The sequence below is a fragment of the Vidua chalybeata genome, chromosome 1 (assembly GCF_026979565.1).
Source record: "Vidua chalybeata isolate OUT-0048 chromosome 1, bVidCha1 merged haplotype, whole genome shotgun sequence".
Classification (NCBI taxonomy): domain Eukaryota; kingdom Metazoa; phylum Chordata; class Aves; order Passeriformes; family Viduidae; genus Vidua; species Vidua chalybeata.
The window spans coordinates 3,048,573-3,065,558 of NC_071530.1; the positions used below are offsets into that span (position 1 = coordinate 3,048,573).

General features: G+C 43.8%; 1 protein-coding gene across 1 annotated transcript in view; it reads right to left on the bottom strand.

Moving 5' to 3' along the window:
* The window catches only part of VIPR1 (vasoactive intestinal peptide receptor 1), a 100,759-nt gene that overhangs the window by 38,892 nt on the left and 44,881 nt on the right, over positions 1 to 16,986 (bottom strand). Inside the window, exon 3 of the mRNA XM_053943370.1 lies at positions 8,947 to 9,054. Within this exon, the coding sequence (XP_053799345.1) occupies positions 8,947 to 9,054 (108 nt within the window). The remainder of the gene's footprint in view (positions 1 to 8,946; positions 9,055 to 16,986) is intronic.

Genomic DNA, 16,986 nt, shown 5'->3' on the forward strand with positions numbered 1-16,986 from the left:
TTTGTAGGCTAAAAGGTCAAGATATGGGTTTGTTAAAAAATAACAAAGCAGAAATGCACCCAACAGCACATTGTAAATTCCCCCAGCACCTTCCCTGACCACCACTCCCCACCCTGCCCAGCTCACTAAGATCCCATTATTGGGGCATTCCACTGGTGCCATTCACCACACAAAACTGGAAAACTGGTCAATACACCAGAATGAACAAACAGAAGTCAAACCTTGCTTCTTAAGGTGAAAAACGACACCAGTGAAGCTCAAAGAGCTTTGCAAACATTTCCAACAATAGAGCTCTTTGCACACAAGAGTAAGAAAACTGCTGGAAATGGGACCAAATCAATTATGCAGCTGTGAGTCACAAAAATATTTGAGTATCACCTCCAGCAATTTCTGACACTTGAGTCATCTGAGCATCTTCCCAACCGTGGGCCTGTTCTGCACTGAAATCAGCAGCAGGCAATCCCCTGCCTGAAGTCACTTCTCCAATCTCTGTGACAGATGGATTTTGACATTCAACTTGCCCCTTTAGTCTGTCTTTGCAACAGATCTGTGTCTGGGAGGGCTCTCGAAGGTGCCTTTGTTGATTTTCACAGCTGCTCCAGAAGAAGCAAGTTCAGCACAGCTCCCTGGGCTGCTGTTCCAGGCCTTCCCTGCACTGTTTGCAGCTCTTTCCACCAGAGTTCATATCAGGATCATAAAGGATCTTGTGCAAACAAATCAATGACTTTCAGTGCTTTCAAGCTTTTTTGAGGTTATGCAATTTCTGTTATTTCTTCTTTGTTACAATGGATCCCATTATCTGAACTTCACTGCTTCCCATTTCCTGCTCAAAACTCTGTTTGGGGATGGCTTAAGATTTCACAGTGGTTTTAAATCTTTGTTTCTTATTCTCAGTGAGCTAAGGTGTGTTTCTTTCAGCTTATTTTTCTCCTATTTCTTCTTTTCAATTGCACTTCCTCCCAATTTTATGATTATTTAAAAACTCTCTCCTCTCTCAATACTTTCAAAAATTGTCCCAATGCTTTAGCAGATGTGGAAACCAAGGTAGAAAGAAGAACAATGACAAAGCACCAGTGGGATTAAAGAAAAATAATAAAAGTTCCTCTGATTTTAGGGAAACTCACTTCCCAGAGAAGTTCTTCTACCAGCCTTTGCTGCTCATGTCACTTTTAAATGTGGAAATTCACACACATGGTGTGATACAAGACACCTTTCTAAAGCCTCTCATGTTCACCTGATGTCTGAGAGGTACAAGAAGTAGAAGGTTAGAAAACAAAGATTTTATCACACCACAATTTGCCTCAAGTAATGGATGATGTCTCTCCTCAGACCAAATAACATTTCTAATTACTACTATTGAAAATATCACTTTCTATACTGAAAATGAGCATAACATTTGGGAAAGTGCCCCACACAAGCTTAGCTTTCCTCTGAGGTTTACAGGCTCAGGCTGAAGTATCACACAGATTTTTATGTTCCAATGTCAAATCCCAGCTCTGCCACAGATCCCTGATGAAAATGAGATATTTTTTATGGTCTCACTGGCTTTTGGTTTTTCCAGACTTTGGTCATAAAGTCTAATTATTTGTCAATGGAAAGGCAAATTTTTCAAAGCACCAAAAGTTGTAATTGCCACTTCCCAGAGCTGTTTCCCACTAATTTGTGTAACACAAGTTCTCCCTAAAATGAGCACCAGTGGAGTACATTGAAAATCTGGAGTACATTGAAAATTTGTAGTACATTGAAAACGACAGTATCAGAAAACACAAAATTTCTGCACGTGGAATTTCTCTCCAGCCTTTCACAGTTCACTAGATTTCCCAAATGTTCTCATTTCCTATCAGACTGCAGCTAAAATTTTCAGACTGTACTCCTGGAGATTTAATGAGAAAGGAGACCAGGGATTTATAACTACATGTAATTAGCAATGCAGAGTGGAGGAGATTCACTGAGAGATGGGAAGCATCCCAGTGCCAGTAAGTTTATGCTCCAGGCTCTCCTCTGTGTTATGGAAAAAGAAGAGACAAGTCCCTGGTGAGAACAGAGTCCCCTCATTCTTGTGGTGTTAGTTAAAGCCATAAATTAATCTGGGCTTTTTTGTGGGGTTTGTATTTAATTTGGTCAGTGTTACCACTGTCAAACTGGTGTGTCTGTTCCTGAAAGCAATGAGGTGAAGTTTTCCATTAAATAAAAATAGAAAAAGCCACCACTACCTCTCATTTATTTTAATAATAACCTCATAATGCCTTGCAAGAGCTCAGTGCTCTTTGCTTTCATAGCAACCCAGAATGGCTGAGGTTGGAAGGGACCTCTGGAGGTCACCTGGCCCCAAACCCCTGCTCAGGTGTGGTCACCTAAAATGGAAGCATGACCAGATGCCTTTTGGATATTCCTGGAATCCTTCAAGGATGGAGGCTGCACAAGCAAATCTTGTCTCAGAACTTAGAATCATGAAATCATCGTGGAATTATTTGGGTTGGAAGGGACCCTAAAGCCCAGTTCCAACCTCTCTGCCATGGGCAGGGAACCTCCTTGTTGCCTCTCAGAGGAATTTCCTTCCATGATTTATTCATGACACAGCAGAAGAGGAGGGAGGAGTTTGTGGAACAGAGATAAAACCAGAACATTTTCTTTATCAGAGGTGTTTGATCTGGGTGGGAGTTAAACACTGAACAGATGAACTGAATAAATGCACTGAGCTGTTGTCTTGCTCTTTAGGTTTTTTCTCTTAATTTCTTTCTGTTTCTCATCTGTTTCAAACACACCCTTCAAACTCTGAGACATGTCTGAAAATTCATATTACAGGTGAAGTTTTACCTCTTTGATCTTCTTGGAAAAAACCCTCTTACTGGCTTTTAATGGGAATTTGAATTCAGACAAAGAGATCTGAGGTCCATCATGATGTTGGGTTTTGCCCCCTTCTTGCTTTCCTTGCCCTTTTCTGTAATAACTTCTAAAGCAGAGGGGATGGTTTGCTCTGCCCAGCAATCAGTTCTGCTTCTCTAGCATCATATTCCACGGACAAAAATTGATTTTTTTTCAAGCAGAAACTATTACAGCAGTACCACTTCTATTATTTACCATTCCTGAGACACCGCTGAGCCCACTGGCACATCTCTACTTTCATTTTTATTATTGATCTGCCCCACTGTTCCTGGGAAACACTTGAAACTTGCAGACAGCTTGCACTTAGCTGGATGCTGAAGTACTTGGGCCTGGGAAAAACTTGTGGGGAAAGTTGTGACAGGATCATTTCCCAATTTGCTTCCTCTGCCTCAGTTGTGGTCTCACAATATCATTCCTTCAGTGCCCAGTGTTTAATGTTATTTTGTATTTTGAACCTGTGGCATTGGGTTAACACCTCAAACAAGACCGACTTAATTTTCTTCCTTGGTTGTTTTTCACATCACTTGGCCTGCAGATATTACTGCCACACGTCCAGTGCCCCGAAACTTCCTGCACCCCATTTTTCTGGCAAAACTCAATTTTCCCTTATTTTCTTTTCCCCATCCTGCACATTGCACTTCTAAGAGTGAAGATCCTGATCCTTAATAAAGATAATTCCCCCTTTCTTAGCAACAACAATGCTCCCCTTGATTAGGCAACTTTTGTAAACCGTTTGTTTTCTCATCCTAAAAACAGAGCTGTCAAATTTTAGGACAAAATTCTCTTTAGATCTTTTGATCCTGCAGTTATAGGATTCCAGGAAACATTTAGGAAAAAAAGATGCACATTTTTGGGTAGAGGTGGAGGTCTAGCACCAATCCTTCAGAGGAGTGGGGCACAAGCATTGTGACACCTCAGGTGCAAATAAATCATGGAATCATAGAATGGTTGAGGTTGGAAAAGCCCTCTAAGATCACCAAGTCCAATCATTAACCCCACACTGCCAAGGCCACCATCAAACCATGTCCCCAAGTGCCACATCCACACGGTTTTGAACTGCCAGGGGTGGTGATGCCCTCTCTGAGCCTCCTTTTCTCCAGGAAATTTTGCCTTTCTGACATGAAGGACAGCAAGAAACCTGAGCAGGTCGAAGGTTCTCAGTGAACTCCACAAAAACCACACTCAACTTCTTGGGTATTTTAATGACCATTGTAGCAAATAATTAATGGGTATGGTTCATTTTGGGGTTCTTTAGAGAGGTGGTGTTGTTTTCTTCTCATCTGCTGCTCTCTGCTCATCCCTATCCTCATTTTATTCAATTTTTGCTCCAGTTTCAGAAGCAATGCAGAATAAAAAAGTGCTCACGAAGGAGGGGAAAGGAGAGGGGAAATAAATTTAGAACACCCGAGGAAAAAAAGGAGTTTGGCAAGCCCAAAACTCAGATGGATCTCACCCCGCTGAGTGGGATTCCGGAGTTTGGTTGTGCCCATCCCCACCCCCTTGGGTCAATTAATCTCAGAGCTGAAGCTTTAAAACTGTCAGTGCTAATTTAACTTGCGCGTGGTGGACAATTTACTTTTGGAGAAACTGTGAGACATAAATCCCTATTACAAATGTCATCTTCCTCGTATGGAAAGAGAGCTGGAACACTCTGGTCAAGGGGTGGAAAGCAATGCACCTTAATAATGAAAGGTGCCAAAAATATTTTCATCCATCTCCCTCACATGGCACCGACGAACGTCACGAAATAATGAAAATTTTCTGGGTATGCGAATGCCGTAAAAAATTAATGTCAAATGACATCAGGACAGTTTAAGGCTTTTAAATGCCACGAGACATTTTATCCTTTATTAACCATGAGATGGGATATTAGTCATTTGAAGAGCTTATTCTCCACGAGGCAGGAAAATCACATTAACTCTTTGTTCCCTGGTGTTTCACTCTTTTCCTTCTATAAATACATTAAAAAGATTTTCTCTGGCTCCCAATTTGATAAAAGCTTTCACATTCCTGCAAAGGGATCAAAGAGTATGACACAAACATTACCCAGATGATTGAGTTCCTTGAAAGCTGCTCAATGACACTCACTGCTACAAAGGAAGAACTGCTTCACAACATTTAATGGCATTAATTTTGCAACAAATCCTATAAAACAGGAGGCAATCTCCCCCTCCCTTTATTTAAGACCATAGCATCTTTCCCTGTTTGTTGATGGTTGTGTACAAAGTGTCTGACTCAGAGAGAATCAAAGCTGCTGCTTCTGCTTTGGGAATGGCATCAGTTGTTCTGTTGGTGCTCTGCTGAGGCGCAATTCAATCCTGTTGGAAGACATTCCCATCTGCCAGAGGTACTCTGCAATATTTTGGTTGAAAACGGAGCAAAATGTGTGGATTACAGATGGTATTAAACTCATCCTGGAGCAGGAATCTAAAACCCAGCTGAACTGGACCTCTAAAGGAGCCTGTTCCTCACCCCTGACTGCAAAACCAGCTCAGAGATAGGCTCACTTATGGAAAACTCTAAAATCTGTTGATACAAATGCATTTCAGGTTGGAAATTTGGCTTCCTGAATACAGGCATCTTAACACCAGTTGGGGAATCCTCGCGGATTTTAGATCTTCCAACATTTATCAAATGGTACCCAGATGTTTATGGCTGAAAACCTGAATGGAGCCCTCAGTGTCTGCATTCCTACTCCAGTCAACAGAAAATTCATCAACAGAGCCCATGGCACCTCCAGAGCTGTTCAGGTACCTCCACAGTGCCTTCAGCCAGTGCTGACCAGATTTCTGTGATCATTAATGGGGTCCTGGACACCAGCCATGTACAGACACCCCAGCTTTACAAACAGCAGAAATTAAGAGTCCTCACTCTGCTTTCTCCAAAGAAACTCACCCTGTTCTTAACAAACAGGTGTTTTTGTGCTGCTGTTCATCTGATCACTGTAAATGGTTAATTCAAGTTGAGATGAATCACTGACCAAGCCATTCTATCATAAAATCATAGAACGGATTGGTCGGAAAGGACCTTAAAGCCTCATCTCATCCACCCCCCTGCCATGGGCAGGGACACCTCCCACTATCCCAGGTTGCTCCAAGCCCTATCCAACCTGGCCTTGGACACTCCCAGGGATTCAGGGGCAGCCAGAGCTTCTCTTGGAAACCTGTGCCAGGGCCTCAACACCCTCACAGGGAAGAATTCCTTCCTAAAAATCGAATCTAACCCAGCTGTCTGTCAGTTTAAAGCCATTCCCTCTTGTTCTATCACCCTTGTACAAACCAGCCAGCTTTCCAGTGACTGCAGTCCCTGGATGACATCAGTCAGCTGCAGAGAGCCACACTAAACCAGAGGGAACTCCTCCAAAGCAACGTGAAATTGTCCCAGAAGGCTGCTGACCAAGACTGGGTGACATTTGCTGAGGTCATGGCTCCCAGAAGAGCGCGACTGGGCACAGAAGGGTGCAGGGAAGGGTCGTGTCTGAGGCTCTGTCCTAGCTGGACACAGTGAGATGAGGGCACAGAGAGCCCAAATGAAGCTCTGAGGGAAGTCTGAGCTTCTCCCAGAACAGGAATCACTCATACACAGAATCACAAAGTCACTCAGGTTGGAAAAGACCTCCAAGGTCATCGAGCCTACCCTGTGACTGATCCCCACCTTGTCCCCAGCCCAGAGCACTAAGTGCCACCTCCAGGCCTTCCTGGGACACCTCCAGGGATGGGGACTCCAAACTTCCCTGGGCAGCCCCTTATAATGCCTGACCACCCTTACCATGAGAAAAAATTATCCTGACATCCAACCTGAACCTCCCCTGGCACAGCATGAGGCCATTTCTTCTTGTCCTGTCCCTCGTTCCCCCAGGAGCAGAGCCCAGCCCTCACCCAGCCTAAGGTTTTTGAGATACTCTGAAGTACCTGACAGACCCAATGACACAGAAACTATGGGAGATCTGCACCTTTCTGCAGGGGAACTTGGAGACCAGGATGTCCTGGGACATGCCAGAGAACAGCAGTTGCAGCTGAACAGGAAAATGTATTGAGTCTCATAAGCCCATCCTGCCACAAAATTAAAGATATCCCACTTTCCTTAGCTTAAGTCCAACATAGTCCCAATGATTTAAAAGGAAAAAAGAATATACACATAAAATGGAATCTTAAGAGTCACTGAGGTTTAAAAAGACCTCTAAAAACATCAAGCCCAACCATTAACCCAACACTGCCAGGTCCACACTAAACCACGTTCCTGTTTCTGAGCACTTCCCTGGACAATGATTCCATCACTTCCCTGGGCAGCCTGTTCCACTGCTTGACCTCTATATATAATCAAATATACACAATATTCTCCTCATCGCTCAGCTCTGGTGGGATGATGTACTAGAAGGCATTTTTAAGAGATTTTTCTTTGTGTTTTACTAACTCTGCTGGCGTATAAAACCCAGTGAGTGAATTCTGTGCTCAGGGGAGGGCACAGAGCAAAAACAGCAGGAAATTATTCCACATGGCTGATCCAACTCACAGGGGTCTTGTCCTGCAAGGTGTGATATCACAGCAGCTTCTGCCTCTTCTCCCTGGGTGTTGACACAGGAGTGATGAGCTACCAGGGAATTTTGGAAACGAGGAAGTCAGGGCTAGGATAGTGTTGGAACCCTGGCTGCTGAGAATTTTAGACTTTCTGTGCTGCCAGGCACTGACCCCCAGGAGAACACTGCATTGACCTGAGGCTGTGGAGAAGCTTCCAAAATGGAATGACAGAACCGGGATTGTGGGGGTGGAGTTTGAATAGAAGTGTGTGATATCACAGGGTGGGAAACTCAGAGTTTAAGGGTTTAGAATACAGGAATATAAATAAAGCAAGATGGAGGTTTTGGGGCGGAGGCTGGTCCTTCTCCTTCTTTCTCCTTCTCCTTCTCCTCCTTCTCCATGGGTTTGGGTGGTTTTGTGTAATTGGATAAAAAAGTCCCCATTGCGGGCACGGGTGGTTGGTTATTGGGTTAAAAGTAAAAATAATTCAGGTGTCATTTCTTAATTGGACAGTTGATCCTTAAAAGGCCTTGCAGAGAGAGAGATGGGGCTCCATTTTTAGTTTGTTGGAGTGAAGGGCTGCAGAACTCAGGGTTTGTGAGACTGTGACAGAGATAAGAACTGATAAACATCTGAGTCCCAACAAGAAATTCCGTCTCGTCATTTAATCCTGACCCTGACAGAAAAAAGAAGCAAAGAGTCCATAGGATAGGACTCCAGGGATTTTGAATTTCCCTTCTGTGCCTGCAAAGAGTTCTGGTGTGGCCTTGGGCAAGTCATGTAATCAGCAGGTGCCGGTTAATGAGTGCAGTGCCCAGACCTGTTGAACAGGGCTGACATTGTGTCCCTACCCCCACTCCTAATTTATCCTGTGTGTTTGCACTACAAGGCTTTAAAAACGGAGGGTCAGCTCACTGCAGCATCTCCAGTGCAAAAGAACTTAATTCTTTGTTAAGGCCTTCAGGGCTTCTATAATAAAAATAGCAAAAAATAACTATAAACTACCAGGAGACACAATCAGCCCATGTTGCTGCACAGCCCCTTGAGACCTGAGTTTTAAATTAAAGCTTCTCAGAACACCCTGAACAGTGAGTTAAACTACTTCCTCCATTAACCTCCCCTGCCCATTATTTGTCAAGTTAATTCCTTGACCTGTGGTCAGATTTGTCATTCCAGCAGGAAAACACCCAAAACTTTATTATATCCAGTTCCAGTTTGTTCATTTTCTGTCAGAGACTTAATTAATGATTGTGCTAAACTGCTCATTTTGCACAACAAACACAACTGTTCCACTGGTTGATTCAATTTTCACTGCACAACATCCATATTATTGGATTTCACCGGGAGCCATTTTTGCATCCCTGTGATCCACAGCAGTGCTGCTGCAAGCGCAGGGAGGATGTTTTGATGTTTGGGAATTCATGTATGGCTTGGAAACTCCTTCACCTCGGGTTTTTCCCTCTTTATTGAGATGTTCCCCCCGTGGAATGATGAGAAAGCCCACAGGGAGTGAAGCTGTGGAGCTGATTTGGGATTTGCTTACCCAGGAAGGAGGTCAGGAATCTGAAGTACTTGGGGCATGGCCGTACCACGACTTCTCCCACCTCTGCTTCAGGCCAGCACGTGATGTTGTCCCACTGCCTCCTGCAGCCTGGGGAAGAGAGAAAAGCAGATGGTGGAGCACTCAGGACTGCTGGATGTAGCAGAGCAGCTCTGCAAAGGTGTGTAGAGCCCCTCACCCCGGCACAGGCACCTTTTGGAATGAAACCCCCTGAATATTTCCTTTAAACACACAGCTTTTAGCTCCTCCAGTCCCTAAAATTCAGCACTGTAACTGTCCAGAAATCAGTATGGATGGAACAGCAGATAAGGGAAAAAAAAGGCAAATCAGGCTTGATACAAGACCAGTGTCTTCTCCTAGATTAAAAAGGCAGAAATTCCTAATTAAATATCTCTCTTCCTTGCCCTTGTCACTCCCTGTTGCATTAAAACACCTGATCTGAACCTGTGAGGTATTGTCCCATTCCTTCTGTGTTTCCCCCAGATGCCATCATCTTTTCCTCCCCTCTGTGCAGCTCTCCCAGCAGGAAGGGGACTCAGATGACAATCAAGGGATCAAGGACCAAAATCCCTTAGCCAGAAGCAGTTTTCTTCTTAAAAAGGGAAAAGGCACAAGCCACTGCTGGAAGCTGAGCAGGACAGTGCTGTGGCCAGGAGAGGATCCCTCTGGAAGAGTGAGGGAAGGTGGCACATCCTGAGCTATCCAAGCTAGGAATGAAGGAATGACCAACACAGGGAGAAAACACAGGGTTTTGTCAAAATAAGGCATGGCTGAAGATTTTCTGGGTAGAATAAAAGCTTTAGTGGAAAGAAAAATGCCACGTCCTTTCCACAGATTTCTAATGTTTGGGTTTTGCCCTTTTATTTCTCAAAAGACATTAATAACACCCCAGGCATGCTGCACTGTTGGATCACGTAACATTAATGCCAAAGCCAAAAGGAGTTGGCAGATTTGAATTAAAAAAAAAAAAAAAAAAAAAAGGACTCAAACGCATTTTTACATCGATATGTCACCCTTTTAGAGTTCTTAGCAGAATTTTGACATTTTCCCCCCTGCTTTATATTTCCAACAGCCAGGCACTTCAGTTGCTGCCTGGGTGAGATGGATGGGTTGTCAGCAGAGCTCCCTTTTTCCAGCACCTCTTTATTTGTCAGTTATTTGTCACAGCCCATCAGATGGAAACGCTCCCCCAAATGTGACTCACGGTGCTGTTGAGGTCAACAGCCCCACAGGAGAGACACTGGGGTGTGAGGAACAAAGAGGTGACAAAACCTTGAGGAAATACTTCTCACTTGCCAGCAAAAGGAACTATGAGATCCTCTGTCAGGCTGCACTTGTTGGTAATTACACCCAAATTCCTCCTTTAAATCATCTTTTACTCCTTGAGCTAAGGAAAGGGCTGGTGTCATCACCAGCCTGTGCAGAGTGAGGCAGATCTGTCTCAGATCAATAGAGAGCACACGAAAATGCTTTGAAGCTGAAAAAGAACCCTTAGCTCGCTTTCAAAGTGATTTTACAGGTCCCCCCCCCCCCCCCCCTTCTTTCATGAACAAACTGAACTTTTCAAATAATGAAGTTCTGGGCTGAGTTTATCAGAGCCTGAAAAGTGGAATAACTGATGGTATCTCCTTCCTGCAGCTCTCCTGCAGAGCTCATTAAAAGCCAGGTTTCAGGTCCTCCTGTCAGGTGCCCAGCTCTGCTCTCACAGCCTCACACTTATCTCCCACCAAACAGCCAGCAGCTCCAAAAGTGTCAGGTTATTAAAGATCCCATGGAAAATGATTCCACAACGGAATATTTCACATTGTACAATCTTTTCCTCCACCAAGTGCAATAAATTAGAGTGCAGCCATTACCTCATGATAGGTTATAATACAAAATAAAAGCCATCTGATAGCATCAGATGGTTTTTTAAATGCCCTGAATTATGCACTCTGAGAGTTTTGGTGATCTGTATCTTTTTAGCTGTTGACATTTTTCAGCACCGCCTGTGATGTGTGAAGAAAGCTTTTAGGTGCTCAGTTTTGTATAAAAAGCTTTTTTTTTTTTTTTTCTGATAAAAAGAAAGTGAAACTGGCCTTGCAAGACACATAAAGTGTATTTTTACAAATTATTGCTTCTGTAAACACACCTTGTACCTGCCTGTTAGCTCTTACCACACCAATCTTCCTCATCACTGCCCCAGACATGCTGAAAATATTTCTGCAAAAAATAAAGGGAATGGAAAGCAGAACTCTGGCTGGCAGTGCCTGCCACCACAGGATCAGTGAATCTTGGAATGGTTTGGGTTGGAATGGAGCCTAAAGATCATCTCATTCCAAATCTCTGCCACTACCCCAGGCTGCTCCAAGCCCTGTCCAGCCTGGCCTTGGACACTTCCAGGGATCCAGGGGCAGCCACAGCACACCTATTCTAACAGGCACCCTGTTCTAACAGGTCTGTGTCTTTCTTGGGCTAATTATCTACAGTTCAGGAAAATCAGTAATTTTTAGTGAGTAGAAGAGAACAACTGGAGTTTAAAGAATTGGAACAATTGAAGATTGATACCTGCAAAATGCTTTACATGCACAGCCCAGTGCTGTGATTATCCCATCACAATTTCAGGTAAAACCTTGTGCCCTTTCATCTAACCCAGCAGACAGAAAACATTTATCAAAGAGCCTTCCAGAAAATGCTTTCCTTCCTCCCAAACTGATAGATTTTATCCTGGAAAAGTGCTGGGATCAGGGGCTTTTTAGGCAAAACTCCATCTGAGAGCAGAAACAGCTGCACTGTGCCTTGGAAGAAGGAAATCCCTCTCTTCCCTGTGGCATCACTTGGCTGCAGCAAAGATGACAAGTTTGGCCTGATCAAGTCATGTTTGGGGATTGATAAGTGCTTCCCCATTAATTAATTAATTATTAACAGTGTCTTCTACCTTGCACTCAGGGTCTGCAGGGAGGATATAAAGGTATTTATCAATCCTCACCCAGCGCAGCAAGTGCTGATGAGTTAAAAACACACCCATTGTAAATGCAGGGGAACCCGGTGGGAAGAAATGCTGATGTCTGACTCCAGCTCAGAAGGCTGAATGATTTCTTTATTATAACTATGCTATAATACATTCATATACTATTTAAAGGAGATACTAAAACTACAAACCTACTTTTTCTAACTACCATACCTAACTCACTCACAACTCGTGACCCTCTCTGAGTCCAGCCACAGGTGGGTTGGATTGGCCATCAGGCTCAAACAATCCTCACCAGAATCCAACCAAGCAATCACCCCAGGTGAACAATTCTCCAAACACGTTCCACATGGGAAAAACAAGGAGCAGAAATAGAAATTGTTTTCTCTTTCTTCTCTCTGTGCTCCTCTATGAAAAATCCTGAAAGAGAGAAGAATGTGCCTGTCACACACACCTACTCTCCATTTCCATCAAAAGAACTCTGCTCATGTGCCTGTCCCAAAAAACCACGGGGATGCACACAGCCAGGGGTTCTGCTTTGCCTTGGGAAGGATCCCAGGTGAATCTGGAGGAGCTGTATAAAAATAAGTGTGAGGCTTTTCCAAGTCAGCAGCACTTAGCACCTCTCTGGGTGCCTCAGGTGCAGTCTTTAAACTCTTGTCATTATAAAAATAAGCTTCAAAAAATTAAATAAATATTTTTAAAAATAAGAGGGTATTTTTTTTTCCATTTCAATTATTTAAACTGTGACTCCCATACCCTCAGCCCTTCCCTTCCTTGCCAGACCATGAAGTGCCCTCTGGAGCTGATTATCTTCTTCTGGGAGAAATCCTTCACACCTCTAAAGAAGCTGGAGCTCAGCTCCCTCTATCCAGCAGCTCAGCCTTCCTCTCTGCAAGCCAAATACCCCACCAGCAAGCCACCAGCCTCACTCAGAGCCCTCCTCTAAGAGGTTCTGGCTCAGAAGAAGCTGCAGACCAGTGACACAGTGCTGGCTGCAGGGCATCAGGAGGCCCCAGCACACCTTTCCCACTGGCTCTGCTAAAAGTGGATCAGAGCTCTCATTTCCTGTCCCTTTGAAAGGTTAATAAACAGAAAACAGGTCAATTCTCGCAAGGCACACTGGTTTGCAGGACTGGCAGACTGGAGCATAAAAACCCATTTATTGGAGTCATATCTACACTTACAGCAAATTGTGGTCAAAGCTTATCTAGGAAGCAGCAGAGAATAACTTTCCCTCATGAATAAACATGAATTCCAGAGCTTTGGCACAGCCCTGAGATGGGATTTGGTCTGGCTGAAGAAGAGATGAATAACAGCAGGCTGGTACCAGGCACTCTCTGAAGCCAGGTGAACTCCCAGTTCAGGGAAAAGCCCTTCCAGCACATCAGTCTTTCACTGAATCATGGAATCATTGAGGTTGGAAAAGACCTCCAAGGGCATCAAACCTCTGATGGAACACCACCCCCAAACCCTCACACCAAATTCCCCTTAATGCTTGGGGTCACTCCAGGTCTCTTCTGAAAGCCATTCCCACACATTTTGCTCTTGCAATCCCTGTTCAGATGCAGGGATGCCCGTTTGACTCCTGGGGTATCTCAGGAGCCTGGTGTGCTGCCTGGTGTGCTGCAATAAAATCTCATTTTCACTCCAATTTCATACCAGCAAGCAGTTTCCAAGTTCTCAGGACTGTAAACAGCCACGGGGGGACATTTATTGTCCCCCTGAGAAGCCCAACCTTGCTGCTCACCCTGGCTTGCCTCGTTACAAGCATCTCATTACAGCCAATTATCTCTGCATCCATCTCCCTGTCCCAGCTGAGCACTGATCTCTCCCTGACTGAGGGGAGCAGACCCCAAAAGATGATGCCTGCAACAATCCACAACTCAGCACCACCCAAGCAGTTTGGATTTAACCTCAGTGGAGGAAAACCCACCATCAGCCTTGGGCCACCACTGCCACCACAGACTCCAGAGAGTAGAGACCTCCCAAATAAGGGATGATTTTCTATTTAAAAGTTGTAGGAAATAACAAAAAATACCATAGATAAATTCTTTTTCTGCCATAAATCTTGTAAATTAAATGCAATTGGATTTTGATTCTGAACCCAGGATAATTTTAGAATTCACAACCTCCCGTGTCAGGACATTGCGTGATTTAAGTGTCCACTGACAGAAAAATTATATCCTTTTCTGAATTCACTTTGAACCTGCTCATTGCTGCTTTCACTAGTAATTGCTCAGTTCTTTTACAAAGACAGAAATATTCACAGCCTAACCACAATATCCCTTTCTCTGGGGAGAAAACCCATAAAATCCTCTTTAACATCCCTCCTCAGGCATCTCTTTTTCAAGCTGAAATGTCCCAGTCTACTCAGTAGCTTCCAGCATGGAAACAGCTCCCTGTCATTTCCCCCGTGTATCTTTGGTGGGTTTAATTCTACCCCATCCTGCCCTGGGCTTGCAGAGTAGGGTTTTACCATATTTTTTCTGTGACAGATTGGATTTACTGGGGTTAGTTTGGCTCTGAGGTTTGACTAAGTGCACCCTCCCTCCCTCCCCTGAAAAAATCACTGCTGTCCCTCCTGTCCCCGTTCCCACTCACACTCCAGCATCCTTTGGGCATCTCTCCTTCCCCCAGCTCCATCTCACCACCTTTTTTATTTTTTTATTTGTATCACCACTGACAGTCTGCTCTGCAGCAACCCCATCCCCTCCCAGCTTTCCACATCTTTGTGTTTAATTTGGGTATTTTTTTTTGCCTGTTGTGTTGCCTGCTCTGCCTCCAGCCCTGCAGGCAGGATGTGACAGAGAAGCCAAGCAGCTGCAGGAAAGCCACAATGCTGCCAGGGCTGTGACCCCTGGCACGGTGGCATTTCCTTCCCACCACCCATGAGCTCTGCTGGTGCCCTGATGCTCCTTTGCTCATTGCTCACTGAGGGATTTGCAGCTCCAGTTCAGCAGAAAAGCAAGCACAGAGAGCAAAAAGGATCCCAAAATTCAGGATAAGTGAAAAGAATTTGCTTTGGACTTTGCCTCAATATCTGTGGCAAGCCTGTGATTTCAATTTTCCCACAAGCTGGACTTGATGATCTTAAAGGTCTTTTCCACTTTAACAACTCCATGATTCTATAACAAGAACACCATTAATTACTATAAAACCTGGTTTATACTTCTGCAAGTATATTGTAAATGCAGGTGAACCCAGTGGGAAGAAATGCTGATGTCTGACTCCAGCTCAGAAGGCTGAATGATTTCTTTATTATAACTATGCTATAATACATTCATATACTATTTAAAGGAGATACTAAAACTACAAACCTACTTTTCTAACTCACAACTCGTGACCCTCTCTGAGAGTCCAGCCACAGGTGGGTTGGATTGGCCATCAGGCTCAAACAATCCTCACCAGAATCCAACCAAGAAATCACCCCAGGTAAACAATTCTCCAAACACATTCCACATGGGAAAAACAAGGAGCAGAAATAGAAATTGTTTCCTCTTTCTTTCCTCTGTGCTCCTCTATGAAAAATCCTGAAAGAGAGAAGGATGATCCTGCAACACAAGTAGAAGCTGTCCAGGCACTCAACAGGAATATATTAAAAAATAACTTTCTTCCTAAACTTTTGCAGAAATTTGACTCAAAGGCATAAGAAGGAAACCTCACCTTAAAGCCCCTGGACTGAGTCAGTCTAATCAACATGAAAGAAATCACCAGTGACTGTTGCTGGAGGGTGATTTTTAAGCATGAAAATCCTATGAGATTTTCCATCAACATCTACTGGGAAACAATTTTGTTTTTAAAAAAAAGTTTGTAATCTTTCAGCCTTTTTAAACCAACAAACTAAATAAACACTCGGCTTTTTAAATCCCTCCTTTTCATAAATCAAATTTGTCTGAGCTCTTCTGCCTAACTCCAGAACATGTAAACTGAAAGAAAAGGTCCAAGATTTAAGATGAAGGTTTACCCAGGGCGTTGCCAAAACCATGATTTATCTCCTCAGCAGCCTCTAAACAAGATCTCCAGTGCTCTGACACAGAGCATGCTTAAAGGATTGATCCAGGCTTTCCTCACTCAAATCCCTCTGCTCTTCCAGGAATTGTAGACAACTGGATTTGAATTTAGGTACCTTCCTAGATGGTTTTTCCCACACTGGCATCTCCAGAGAGAAATTCATAGCAAAGATGACTGGCTCAGCCTCTAGGAATGCTTCCCCCAGCTTCTCTTCTGGTGTGTGCAATATTCCCCAGTGTACTTATCCCAGGTAAAAAGGGTGGATACCAACATGAAAGTGCTCTGATACAGTCAATATTAATATAAAAACTAAAATAAAAGATGAGGAAGGAGAGTCTTTTTAACCAAAAAAAATCTCATGGAATTTGAGAGGGACAAACACAGGCTGCTGTCAGAAACCTCTGCATGGATGGATTAAATCTGAGCCATTCATCCAGAACTTTGAAAATACTTGGAATTTATTTTGCATTGCACCAATGCCACTTTCTCCTTATTTCTATAACCTTTGCATGGCTAAGGCTGTGTGCATTTATCTATTATGTTAAAAAAAAAAGAGGAACTAAAATTTCTGCTGGCATTTAAAAGTGTGGCACATTCTCCAAACTAAAATGCCTTTTCCAACATAAATTTATATCCACTAAGTGGCTGCTAATCCTGACAAACCCTGGGACAGCTGTTCCCAAATCAAACAAACCCTGCTGCTTCTTAGAGAGCTTCCAGCCTGGAGTCAGCAACAGGCAAAACCAAGGCAAAGCCTCCACCCCTGCTGTGTTTTAAGGCAGAAAACACATGTTGGAACATCTTAATATCTGTGGAAAGGTGATGTCAAGGTGAAAATCAGCTCTGAGCTCCACAGGGAGGAGTGATGAGGTGCTGTGTGGGTCTGTGCTGGAATTTCATCCTGTTTTTGGTGGGAGTCTGCACTTCAACTCAGTGAAGGGTGGGCTCAGTCAGGCAACTGAGGGACCATTGTTGGAAACATGGAATTGTTGAGGTTGGAAAAAACATTTTAAAGGCATTGAGGCAAGTGTTCACCACTGAATCACATCCCCAAAATT